The sequence below is a fragment of the Equus przewalskii genome, chromosome 31 (assembly GCF_037783145.1).
Source record: "Equus przewalskii isolate Varuska chromosome 31, EquPr2, whole genome shotgun sequence".
Classification (NCBI taxonomy): Eukaryota; Metazoa; Chordata; class Mammalia; order Perissodactyla; family Equidae; genus Equus; species Equus przewalskii.
In genome coordinates, this window is record NC_091861.1 from 29746779 (window position 1) to 29759314 (window position 12536).

The window sequence follows — 12536 nt, forward strand, 5'->3', positions numbered from 1 at the left end:
GGGTGGAGGCCAGAATGACCTTGATGGGAGGCAGGGGTACACTCAGGGGGCCTCTGAGTCCTAATCACTCCTCCAATTGAAGCTAAGTAGTCAAATTCATCAATTTGAAATTGATGAACTATGAGTTTCCATACAAATGAGCCAATCAACCAACAATACACAAAAGGGCTAACCTCATACACACTGACAAATTAAAAGAATGAGGGTATATGATTTAAAATTTTATAAACAAATATAATGGACAAAAGAAAATGGTACCTGGATATCCTATATGTGCAATATTTTTACTGATTTCCCTGCACCTGTGTCTGGAGAGCCAGAAGATGAGAGAAGCTGGCTAATTTCTAGGAACTATGAAGGGAGCCACTGTGTATTAGAAGGAAGAACAATGAACTTGGATGTAAAAAGCCATTGTTTGGAATTCCTCAATCTGTCCTTTAAAAGCTGCATCACCTTAGACAAATCACTTAACTTCTCTCAGCAGTTTCCTCATCTATAAAATTGTCTTACCGTAACAAAATGTGTTTTGCTGAACCTATCAGAAAAAAGGGCAGCCTACCAGGATAGAATGTGTATAACCAAAAAGAATAAGATTCATAATTTTCCATCAACCATCTCATGTAATCAATTGTATCATTACTACAGACATATAACAGGCAATATAAATAGTGGTTAATAGCACATAGCTTGGAACCTATACTGCCTGGGTTCAAATCCTGGCTCCACGACTTACTAGTTAGGTGACCCTGAGTAAGTTTACTCACCTCTTTAGGCTTCATTATGTAAACCAGGCCCAGTATTATCCCCATTTTATAGGCAGGCTAGTGGAATAAAACTCTGAAAATGGTCATGATCCTCTTAAGACTAGCAGTTGAAGGATAACATGTAAATAATGGAACACACAACAGAAGCCAAATGTTTTGATTCCTACTCTAGTATTCTTTCCATGTAATCTGTATTCTCTTCAAGTTTTCATTTCCTAGCTAGCTAATACCAAACTCCAAAAACAAATTATCTTGTATCCTAACTCAAATTCTAAGCCCTGTTGCCCTAAAAAAATCTTTTTTTTTAAATGGCATTTAAGTTTTTTTTTTTTTTAAGATTTTACTTTTCCTTTTCTCCCCAAAGCCCCCAGTACATAGTTGTCTATTTTTAGTTCTGGGTCCTTCTAGTTGTGGCATGTGGGACACCACCACAGCATGGCTTGATGAGCGGTGCCATGTCCACACCCAGAATTCCAACCAGCAAAACACTGGACCAGCAAAGCGGAGCATGTGAACTTAACCACTCCGCCACGGAGCTGGCCCCTAAAAAAATCTTAATGAGCAATTATCTATTATGTAAGTCAAAGATATAGTTTACAAATGGAAGATAGGAAAAGCCACAAGGTTAGTAGTGAAAAAAAGCAGTTATAGAGAAGAGCCCAGAAGAATAGGCTGCCACCAAGTAAAATTTTTAAAAACCCCAAACCCACATCCTACACAAATCCCTGAAGGCAGCCTCCCACTGGAAAATCTGGTGGCTGTTCTCAATTTGTCCAAAATGCATAATAATATTGGATAAGAGTCTCTCTGGGAGAAGAAAAAGCCTGGAATATCTGGAATTTTACAAATAGACGTTATACTCCAAAAATTCTCTTTATAGACCTCTCTTCATCTCCAACCCCTCATACCTTGTCCCACAAATAAAAAGATACCAGGGTACAAATCCTAAGAGATCCTGCTCTCCCCATTTCTTCCTAAAAGAAATCCCTCTCTCCCCATCTCTTCGCTCCAAGTTAAAGCCTGGCAAGGACGAGACGTTCGTTACCATCTGGTTTAAATATCACCAAATGATGAGTTGGTACAACCACACAGAAAATTGGGAGGATCTTGCCTTAAAGACTTTGTAATTATGTGGTTTCGATAGGGATTTGTTCTGTTTCTGGAGTTAAGAGATTAAAGTAAAACGGTCATGTTTCAGTGTCTGCAGTTGGGGGTACGTGGACCTCATGGGAGTATGTGCTTAATAAAAGCTCAAACCAAGTGCTCAAAACACATCAAGTGTTAGACTTTAGTTCTCTGAACATTACAGTTCGGTCAAGCCGGTAAGATAGCAAGCATTAATGCAGGAATGCACAAAAATCTGCCTACGGCCACACAAGAAGCACAGCTGGGAAAAGAAATCTTAGCCTTCCTGCATGCTCACAACTAAATATCTCAACATTTAAAGATTTTAAACTTGGCATATACACCATTGGAGAATGTTTTAATACATCTAGAAAGCAGTTATGAGTAAATTTCTTGATTCAAAAAAAAAGCCACACTAGTGGAAATATAGCATATAGGGGTATATCTTAAGAGGCAATGTTGCGGTGAGGTCCAGTAACAGAAGATAGGTTTGAACAAAAAATTGGGGAATCCAGGTGTGTATGACTATATAGGAGTTCTAGTTAGCCTTATTTTTTAAAAACGTTGCCTGTTAGTAAAGAATAAAATATAATCTGGCTCTGTCCTGAGGATCAAAGTAAACATTTTCTCTGCCACCTCTTCTACTTTTCTCCCCACTTTACAAGTAAGATAACTACATAAAAATAAATACTCAATCTACTAACTTTCTTGTCAGGCAAGAATTGTGATTAGGGGAAATTAAAACAATTTTAAACATTTCTTAACACGAAGCTCGCCAAATACAAACTTCTGCCTGTATACACACTATACAAAACATACATAACACACATGTACCTGCAAATTTTCTGAAATAATTTGTAACAAGATTTTAATCTCACTAATCTTTTAAAATATCCAGGTACAGAAAAGCTTCATCTAAACCAGTAGAAGAATTACATTCTGCATATTCTGGTTTTGATGCTGGGCTTTTTGACTTTTCAAGTTTCACTTTTAAAAAATCCCTTCACTGTAGGAGAAAATGAGGGATACATATCTAGCACTAACCCTTGTCTTGCTAAATCTGTCCCCAGACTCTTCTTAGCAGTGAGCAAATAAAGCTTTGGGATTTAAGCTCCTTGCAATCTATCAATTAATTAATCTGGACAGCAGCCCTAGGTCAGTGTCAGATCCCCTTATAGCAGATAAGAAGACACATGTTGGAGAAAAAAAGACAGTCCAAGGTCACGATGAAATCAGATTCAAGACTCTGCTCACTTATTCTAAAAATCTAGAAACGTCAACTCCTTCTTTTACATAATAGAGCAACTAACTTTTAAAAAGTAATAAATAAAAATCCACACACACTCCCCTTGATAAAGGTTATTTTTATCCCAGCAATATTCCTTAAATTTCACATCTGTTGTAAAGTAACAGATTACCGAGTGAAAGGGAAGCAGTAAGTTCTACAAAGCCATTCATTATGCGATGTTCTGCCTGGTGGTGTTTAGTCTCCTATTTGAAAAATGAAGTTGGGGGGCGGGAGGACGGAGACTTGGATTTTTAAGGGGTTATTGATAGAAAATAGTTGTCAATGACCCGATTTTTAAATTGCTCATTTTGAACATTTGATATCACATAAATGTTAATTAGCAACTCTTCTGAAATAGAAACTGCACCATCAAGGCTGAAAGTCAAATTACCATTCTTCACAGAAAAGTGAACCTGGGGCCGGCCCCGTGGCGCAGCGGTTAAGTGCATACACTCCTCTTTGGCAGCCCAGGGTTTGCCGGGTTTGGATCCCGGGTGCGGACATGGTACCACATGTCAAGCCATGCTGTGGCAGGCGTCCCACATATAAAGTAAAGGAAGATGGGCACGGATGTTAGCTCAGGGCCGGTCTTCCTCAGTAAAATGAGGAGGATTGGCAGCAGTTAGCTCAGGGCTAATCTTCCTCAAAAAAAAAAAAAAAAAAAGAAAAGAAAAGAAAAGTGAACCTAACCACCTATCCAAAAACTTATTAGACTCCTGATTCTCATTTCCTTAAAACTCCTTTTCCAGAAAGAGACTTCACTGTATTTCTTGGTTACCCCTGACTCCCAGCTCTGTTCTGTTGAGATAAAGTCCGGCAGATAGGAAAACGGACAAAAAGCAGAGACTGCACGATACTGGCAGAGAACGCCCTCCATCCACCACCGCTACCAACCCTCCATGTGCCAAGAGCTGGCCTGAAGATGGTCAACTTTCTGCACAGGTTCCAACAAATGTGTAACAAAGCCATTAACTAAAACTGAGAAATACAATCCCCATCCTAACTGGGCAAAGTGATCATCACTCACTAACAGCTAGAAACCTCACTCCTAATTGCCCAAATCTCACTGATACCTTGAATAAGACAAAAGCTAAACCACATTGTTCTCTACAATTGAAGGTCACTAGTTTGCTCTCAACCCCAATGCTGCTACTCTGCTTCCTGCCCTCATATCCAGGAAAACAGCTAGAAACTATATTCTCTCTACTATTGTCTATGTTTGAAAAAAATTTTAATTTACACCCTGTAAGTGATGGCTCTGGCAGAGCAAAGTAACTAGTCTTTACTAGTTTAATAGAAATAAAAGTAAATAATAGAAAAAAAGTTTAAATAATAAAAAAATACATATTTTTAAAAAGAGCATATAGGATGACTCTAGGCCATGTCTAAAGATATATGGTTTTGATGCTTTAAGAGAAACAGTCTACAATTAAAGATCTGAATGTTTAAAAAAAAGAGACTTAAAAGAATGCATTTAAGTCAAATTCCACATCTTTGTTCCAAACATCTTATAATTATGGAACAGCAATGTCTCCTTGCCCTAGAGACAGCCTTTCCTCATTAGTCTGGTTCATAAACTTGGGTTCTAAAAAACAAATTCACCATAGAGCTCATCTAATAGTCAATAACAGAAAAAACGAGCATTTTTGGAAGAATTTTTGCAAGCGTACAAAGGTAACAGCTCATTTAATTTTTCTCTTTAATCTCATGCTAGAACACAACAGTTAATAAATACTTAAGAAATCCTCATTAGGTGGCATACAATTCCCACACCTAAAACAAGTTTCTCACAACTCAAGATTTTAAAATCCAGTTATTAGTTTCTCAAACTTCACATAATCTAAAGTAAACAGGAGCAGCCCAGCGATATGGATTTTCCAAAGTATCACTCCACCCACCCACTCTCCCCAAAGGGACTCATCAGTATGCCTCTGGTAATTCCTCTTCAAGTGACCCAAACTTAACAGAAATTTCAGAAAGGAAAGTATAGCTATTCCTTCAGTTCCCAACATTTATTCCACCTAATTTTTTTTTTAGGTTGGCAATGATCTTCTGCACTTAAAACAGGAATATTAGCATAATTTCCAGAGAATATCTATCTAATTCTCTGAGAAAGGAAAAATCACAGCACCAGCTCAACACAAACCAAGCTGAAAGGACTGTGCAAGGAGGAAAGCAAGGTTTTTCTAGGTTCTGGTTTTTTAAACCTATAGAAGGCCTTTGGACAGAGGTACAGAATTAGGCTTCTTGGAACTTAAGTCCAGGAACCTAATTAGCACTTTCATTTTGGGGGCATGAGTTTTCCCTTACCCTTTTCTATAGCCAAACTTTAATGTGGCCCAATTAAGAAAACAATGAGAGGTTACAAAAGTCTACAAAAAGATCCTATTTACAGGAGGTAAACCAAATTCATTTTTTTTTTAATCAAATAGTTTACAATGGTATTTTCTGCCTTTCTAAAAGAAAATTCTCACTGGCAGCTGTCTGTCTGCCTATATTAAAGTATCCTGAACATCCTGGATTTTGTTATTATCCTCCAAATTAAACAAACAAACAAGTTTACTACTAATTTATCAACCGGAAATACTCTAAGTCTAGGCGAACACATCATAAACAAAATTAAGTACCTAGAGACGAAGAATGAAACTCAGGGTTAATAATTATTTTGAATTTTTCTTATTGGTGTCTCTTAATAATGAAAGGAATCAAACTCCAGGTTTAATACAGAACATTTAATAACACTTTTCAAAGGCAATTCTCTATTTATTTTGCTCTTTAAAAAGGTTTACACTGTATGTTTAAAGACAAATTCTATAATCACAGGAAATTTTTCCCGAAAGGGTGTGTGAATCTTTAGCCACCTCATATATTTGTAATATCACTCACTTTCCATTCTAAAAGACTATTATTTTGTTGATTAAGAGTTACAACCAGATGTATATGATGGTGGCTCCTAATGTGACTAACTTACCACCAGCAAAGGCAAATTTAGCTAAACACCCATTCAAAGACTACAACAAACGAAGTTTCTTTCTCCTTTAAGGCAGCCACTTTTGAACTAGAACTCCAGGACTTAATCCAGCCTCCTACCGAGTGAGGAAAAAACCGCTTTTCTTCTGAGCAGTATAGTCCTAAATTTGCCTTAAAAAATAGTTACAAGTACGTATGGGGTATCTTTTGGGGGTGATGAAAAGTGTTCTAACACCGATTGTGGCGATGGTTGTAGACCTCTGTGAATATACTAAAAACTACGGAATTGCACACTTTAAACTGATGAATTGTATGGTATATAAATTATATCTCAATAAAGCTGTTATTTCAAAACGTAATCAAAAACTCTTCCTTCACTCAAGGATGTTTCCATTGATAAACCTTTTCTCCACATGTTAAGGGTTTAAGGTAGCCAAAGAATCACAACTAGAGAAAAATTCTGTGACACCAAGGAAACTGGGAAAATAATAGAGAGAATTAGGCCAAAGTCAATCAAACCCAAAATTAGAGAGAATGACAGGCTGGAATGAGAGTAAATACACTCCATATCATTAACACCTCTACCAGACAAAGAAATGTGTTATTTAAGTTCCTCCCTGTTCCTAAGGGTGGAACCAATAGGCTCACTCAAAGATGCTGACTGTATTAAAACACTTAAAAGGTTTACACTTTGGCTATAAAGATGAAGAAATCAAACTAATGACCAGAAGAAGTTTAAAAAAATCTGTCTACTGTGTCATCTGGGGTTTGATTTAAATCCTTGCCTTTTAGATACTGCCAAAGAAGAAATCTGTGGAATCTGCCTATCCATGGCCAAATGTTAGATGTTTGAGGGCAAGAAAGAAAGTTACTAAAGCCATCAAATATATTCCAATCAAACTTGAGAGACTCAAAGAAGTATTTACTTAGCAGCCAACTATTTTTTGGCTAAAAGTTACACTCCTAAAATTAATCATCTCCAAATACCACAAAGTGACATGGAAAATATAATTCGTCCTTAAAAAGACATCTGAGTACATCGAGGAGGAAATGAAAATTTGCATTTTAAAGGTAACAAAACCAGGAATCGGATTAATTGCAAATTAAAAAAAAAAAAAAACCACCAAGAAACAAGCCTGGCTACCCTATATACTTGATGTTAATTTGAAACAAAGGTGTGTTTATTTCCCTCTAAACTTTTAACTCAGGATTTGAGTAGTCTTCTTGATTTATCTTTTAGCACATTTATCTTACTGTACTTTCACAAATTTCTGTGAACCCCAAGTTTTCAGAAGCCAAGCAGTATAGGACTCTCACTGCCAGAGCAGCTATAAACTGAAGCTATACAAGTGGCATTAATTAACCATACAAAGTAAGAACAGAAGGAAATAGAAATGCTGTATAGTTCTTCCCCTTACCTCCTAACTACAAGTAAAACACCAGTAGCCCCAATCCCCATTTTAATACAGCCACTTGTGTTCCAAAAACTTAGTGAACAAAAAACACCTAGAAACACAAGCATTAAAAAGCTAATGCCATGGAAAATACTTCATACTTCTTGGGGCTTTTTGTTGCTTTATTTCAACTATATGAAACTACTTGTTCAGTTAGCTTCCTAAAACAAAACAGTTCCTAAAACAAAGACTGTTTATATCTCTTAAGAAGTCTTTGTTCCAACAAGACCCTCCTCAAGAGCTACAACTTCTGGAAAATTTTCCCTTTTTGTGGTTATATCAACAACAAGTATTCCCAAACTCCTTCCATTTGGCATGGGAGTTGGTTAAACAAAGGAGGAAGCAAGCCCCCTCCACACAAAGGAGGTCTCCAAAACAGACCCTGGCGACGTGTGTAGACGGTGCCTCTTCCCACCCTTGCTCAGGCTGTAGTACGCACTCCTCAATACAAAATGGTGGCCATGATGCTGTCTGACACTCAGAGTGGGAAAAGACAATAACACCATCACACATCCTGCAGCGCTTCCCACTAACGTCCTGGCCAAGATGAGCAAACAGGCAGCCAAACTTAACCACAGCCACACTATCTTTTGTGGGAAAAGAACCCTAAAAAACAGAATAAGAAAGTAAGATAAAGGCTTTACCCTAGTCCTGTACCACAATACCAACATGGAGGACCACTCACTCCCAGGAACCCGGCTCCACGCACTCTGGTTACCAAGAATTTAAACGGCCTCGTTTCTGGATAAAACCCCATCACGGCAAACGTCCACTTCCTAACGTGTGACATCAAACTCCAACTGCCAAGCGTTTGAGACGGGCCCCATCCGTCACGAGCTCGAGCCCTGGCTCCAGCAGCGCGGGTTTAACTTCTGCAGGCCTCCGCTCCCTGAGACGCGCTCCCCTCAGGCAGCCCCGTCCCCCGCCGCTCCCCGCAGAGACGCGGCCGCTTCCAGCCTCGCCCCCAGCCCCGCCGAGTAGGCGACTCTCCGAGGCGCGTACTTCATCTCCACTGTCGAGTTGGTCCGGCGAAAACTCAGGCACGGGGTCCGTATTTCAACTCGGGGGGAGGGACGGCACAGGCAGACGCAGGAGGGACGGGCCCCCCTCAAAGCGGCTTTCCGAGACGCAGCGGGCAGGGACGAGACCCCCGCGACCCCAAGTGTCACTACAAAGAGCAGGCGGGGGGGGCCTCCCGGGGGCGGGGCGGGCTCCTGACCTGCGGCGGCCGTTAAACTCCCTCCCAACGGCCCCCGCCGGCCAACCGCCGCTGAGGCCGGCCCGGACGCTGCCCGCCGACGGTGGGCAGCCGAGCAGGGGCGCCCCGGGGGGCAGGGAGGGGGCGGCCCGGCTCTCCGCGACGAGCGTTGGGGCCGTTAGGGGGCTGCGGAGCCCCGGCCCGGGCGCCCCGGACAGCGCGGGGGGCCGCGGGGGGGAACGCGAGCGCTGCCGGCCCCGCCGGCCCGCACCCCAGCCCGGCCGCCCGCCGGCCCTCCGCGCCCGGCGCCCCGCACCACCGCCCCCGCACACGGCCGCCGCGCGCCCGCCCGCCGCTCCTCCCGGCCCGGGAGACACGCAGGCCGGGGGCCAGCGGGGTGGGCGCCCCGGCCCGCAGGGTGGGACGCCCAGGTGAGGCCGCTCCGGGCCGCCGCCGCCGCCACACAAAGGACCGGGCGCCGCCGCCATATTGAGAACTTTCCTCAGCGCGACAACTCGCGCTCCCCGCCCCCACTCTCCCCGCCGCCCGCACCCCCTCACAAGGCTCCCCACCCCCTCACACCGAAACACGCACCCCCACACCCGCACCCACGCTTCCCGCAGCCCACCTCACGCCCGCATCCCCGCCTCACACAGCCCACCTCACACCCGCACCCCCACTTCACACACAGCCCACCTCACACCGCCGCCCCCACTTCACACACAGCCTACCTCACCGCCGGCCCCACAGCCCCCTCGCACCCCCTCACCCCCACGCCCCCTCGTCGCCCCGGCACCCCCTCGCCCCGGCACCCCCTCACACCCATCCCACACACCCGCCCCCCGACACACACCCGCGCCCCCGCCTCAGCCGGCCGCACGCAGCCGGCGCCCGGGGAGCCCCGGCCCCGGGACCGAGGCCCCGCGCCCCCTCCGGGCCCCGGAGCGACCCCCGCACCCGGGCCGAACCCGGGCCCCGCCGCGCGTCCCCGCCGCGCCCCCTCGGCCCCGACCCCCGGGCGACCCGGCCGCGAGCGGGCGGGCGCCGGCCACTCACCGGCGGCGGCCGCACCTTACAGATGCCCGTCTGCTCGGCGATGGGCCGGATCTTGTGGATGAAGGCGAAGGGGTCGGCGAACTCCTCCCAGCTGGGCTCGAAGACCGGGCACTCGGGCGGCGGCAGGAACTCGCCCAGCGGGCCCGGGCCCCCGAGCGGCGGCGCCGCGGCCGCCTCCATCCCCGCGCGGTCCGGCCGAGCCCTCGGCCTGCTCTGCCTCCTCCTCCTCCTCCTTCGCCGACGACGACGCCGCCGTCTCGCCGCGAGCCCACGCCGTGCGCCTCCGCCGCCACGGCGAGGAAAAGGAGTCCCGCCCCACCCCCACCCGCCGCCCCGGATCGGGCGGGGCCGGCCCCCCGCCCCCGAGGGCCATGGAGCCGGCGCTCCCCGGCCGCGCAGCCCGAGCTCGGGGCCCTTCGCTCAACAAGTTCCCGGCCTGCTGGGGGGGTCCGCCGCCGGAGCGGCCGGTTCGGTCCTGTCGAGACTCCGCGGCCGGCGCCCCGGGCGCAGCGCGCACACAGTCTCCCGGGGCCGCGCGCCGGGCGCGGAGAAGGGTCTTCCGGGCAGAAGGGACGGCTCCAGCGACGGACAGCGTGGACGGACAAGAGGAAACGAGTCAGCACGACAAGAAGCCAACACTCTGAGCACTCGCACATTCCGAGCGCTTTGCATGATTAATCATTTACGCGACGAGCCCACGAGGCAGGTGCTCTTAGCTCCGCTTTACACGTAAGGACAGCGAGGCACGGGGGGATTAAGCAATTTGCCCACATTCATGCACTAGTGATGACGGAGACTATTGGAAGGTGGGGGTGTCCCAGAGAGAGAGTGGTCCACGAGCAGTCTGACCGCGAGGCTGGATGTGAGGAGTGAAAGACTAGAAATTATCCACTAAGAAACGAGGGGGCCTAAATTACGGCGGTGGTGCTCTTGATTAGGAGGGATGCAAATGTAGGAGATAAAATCAGGACGCAGGGATAAATTGGGGACGGTAAGGGATCCAGGATGATTCAGGAGTCTAGGATGCACGCCTGAGCGGATGCTGGCCGGTTGGCATTGCTGGGCATTCACCTAGATGATTATATAAACAAGAAGTCAGTCTGGGGTCGGAGATAACGTGTTCACTTGTGGACAAGCTGAGTTTGAAGCGTCTTTGGCGCAGTTGAAGATATCCAACAGGCTGAAGGGTATCAGTCTGAAGGGGAGACGTGAGAACTGGAGATGTAAATCGGAGTTATTAGCATATGAGTGACAGCCATTATTTATCTGACGCCGACTGTGTGTAACGTATTGTTATAAACGCTTTGGTATTTTAGCTCATTGAATCTTCACAACTATCCTGTGGGGTAGGTACTGCTATTTTCCCCGTTTGCAGAGCTGGCGATGGAGTCGAGAGGTTAAGTAGCTGCAAGAGATAGGAACATTTTTGACACATTTTTGGAGGTAGGGTGTGCGTAGTGTCCTGCCCCAGAAAAGAAGAGTGAGGAAACTCAAAAAGTAGGACTTCAACACTAAAAAGACCTCTTATCCAGAAAGCAGCCCACCCATGGAAGGACGTTTGCCAGGGCCTCCTTAGGCGAGGTGAACAGTGTGCCAGCCCTGCCTTCAGATTCCCCTACAGGAACAAACTTATCCTTAAGGATCCTTCAACTAGAGCAGGGAGGGGGAAAGCCTCCTCTTCACTGAAGTCTTCCCACAGGTACTGGGCCCCAAAAGAGTTCAGAGAAGTCCCTGGAGAAGGCAGTCCTTTTCTTAGCTCTCCGGGGCGCTGGGGCCCAGGCAAGCCTTTTCCTGCAGTGGAGACTGAAGGGGCAGAGGGCACCCTATCAGAGAAGGAATCATCGGCGTGAGAGAGGCACGGGACACGGCAAGCTGTCATAGGGTGTCAACGGCAACATCGAGGTGGTGGCTGCAGGGAAACCTGCTGCAAAGTTCCTTTAACTCTGCGGAACGTCTGAAAACTCCCCGTCACAAAACGGGGAGCAAGTCATCCTCGCCGCGGGCGGTCTGCCGTCGAGGGCCCTGCCGGGCTGACTCCCCGTCCTGCGCCCGCGGGGAAGCGCGCGGGGCTTCACGCGGGGCGCGGGCGTCCTCCAGGCCGGGCAGGTGCGGCTCCCAGGAGGACCCCGGGCGCGCGTGACCTGTGGCCGCTGCGCAGCCGGGCCGCGCGGGAGGGGCGAGCCCGCCGCGCATCTCCGGGCCGCTCCCGCGGGGCGGCCGAGGCGGCGGTTGCCGGGGCCGCGGGGCTCCGGGGGGACCGCCCGCCCCGCCCCGCGCGCGGCGCCCCGCCCCCGGCCGAGTGTTTACATGGGCGGAGGGATCCCTTCCAGCTGACAGCCGCACTCGCCGGCCCTTCTTTCTTTAAAGAGCCCGGCCGCCCGCGCTGATTGGCCGCGCCGCCGGGGGCGGGGCCGCGCCGCATTGTCTCGGCGGGGCCGCGGGGCGCCGGGGCCGCACCTGGCAGCGCCGCCCGAGCCGGGCCGGGCCGGGCCCCGGGGCCGGGCTCCCCGACGGCCGGGGCGGGCGGGCGCGGGCGAGCGGGCGAGCGGGGGGGGGACGGGCTGGGCCCCGGCGGCCGGGGCGGAACCGAGCCCCGCTCGAGTGCCACGTCTCCAGGAAGCCCTCCTTACCTCGGACAACTCTCCGCCCCGCCGGCCCGGCCCCACACCACCCGCTTTGTG

General features: G+C 48.1%; 1 protein-coding gene across 5 annotated transcripts in view; it reads right to left on the reverse strand.

The window, feature by feature from the left end:
* KDM5B (lysine demethylase 5B) overlaps positions 1 to 10135 on the reverse strand; it is a 78236-nt gene extending 68101 nt beyond the window's left edge. Inside the window, exon 1 of one of the 5 annotated variants that reach the window (XM_070602226.1) lies at positions 9856 to 10135. In XM_070602226.1, coding sequence (XP_070458327.1) covers positions 9856 to 10035 — 180 coding nt within the window. In that variant the 5' untranslated portion in view covers positions 10036 to 10135. Of the gene's footprint in view, positions 1 to 8245; positions 9265 to 9855 lie in introns of those variants that run through there. The other 4 variants (XM_070602227.1, XM_008526483.2, XM_008526479.2 and 1 more) reach the window with 4 other exon arrangements.
* Positions 10136 to 12536: the final 2401 nt, after the last annotated feature.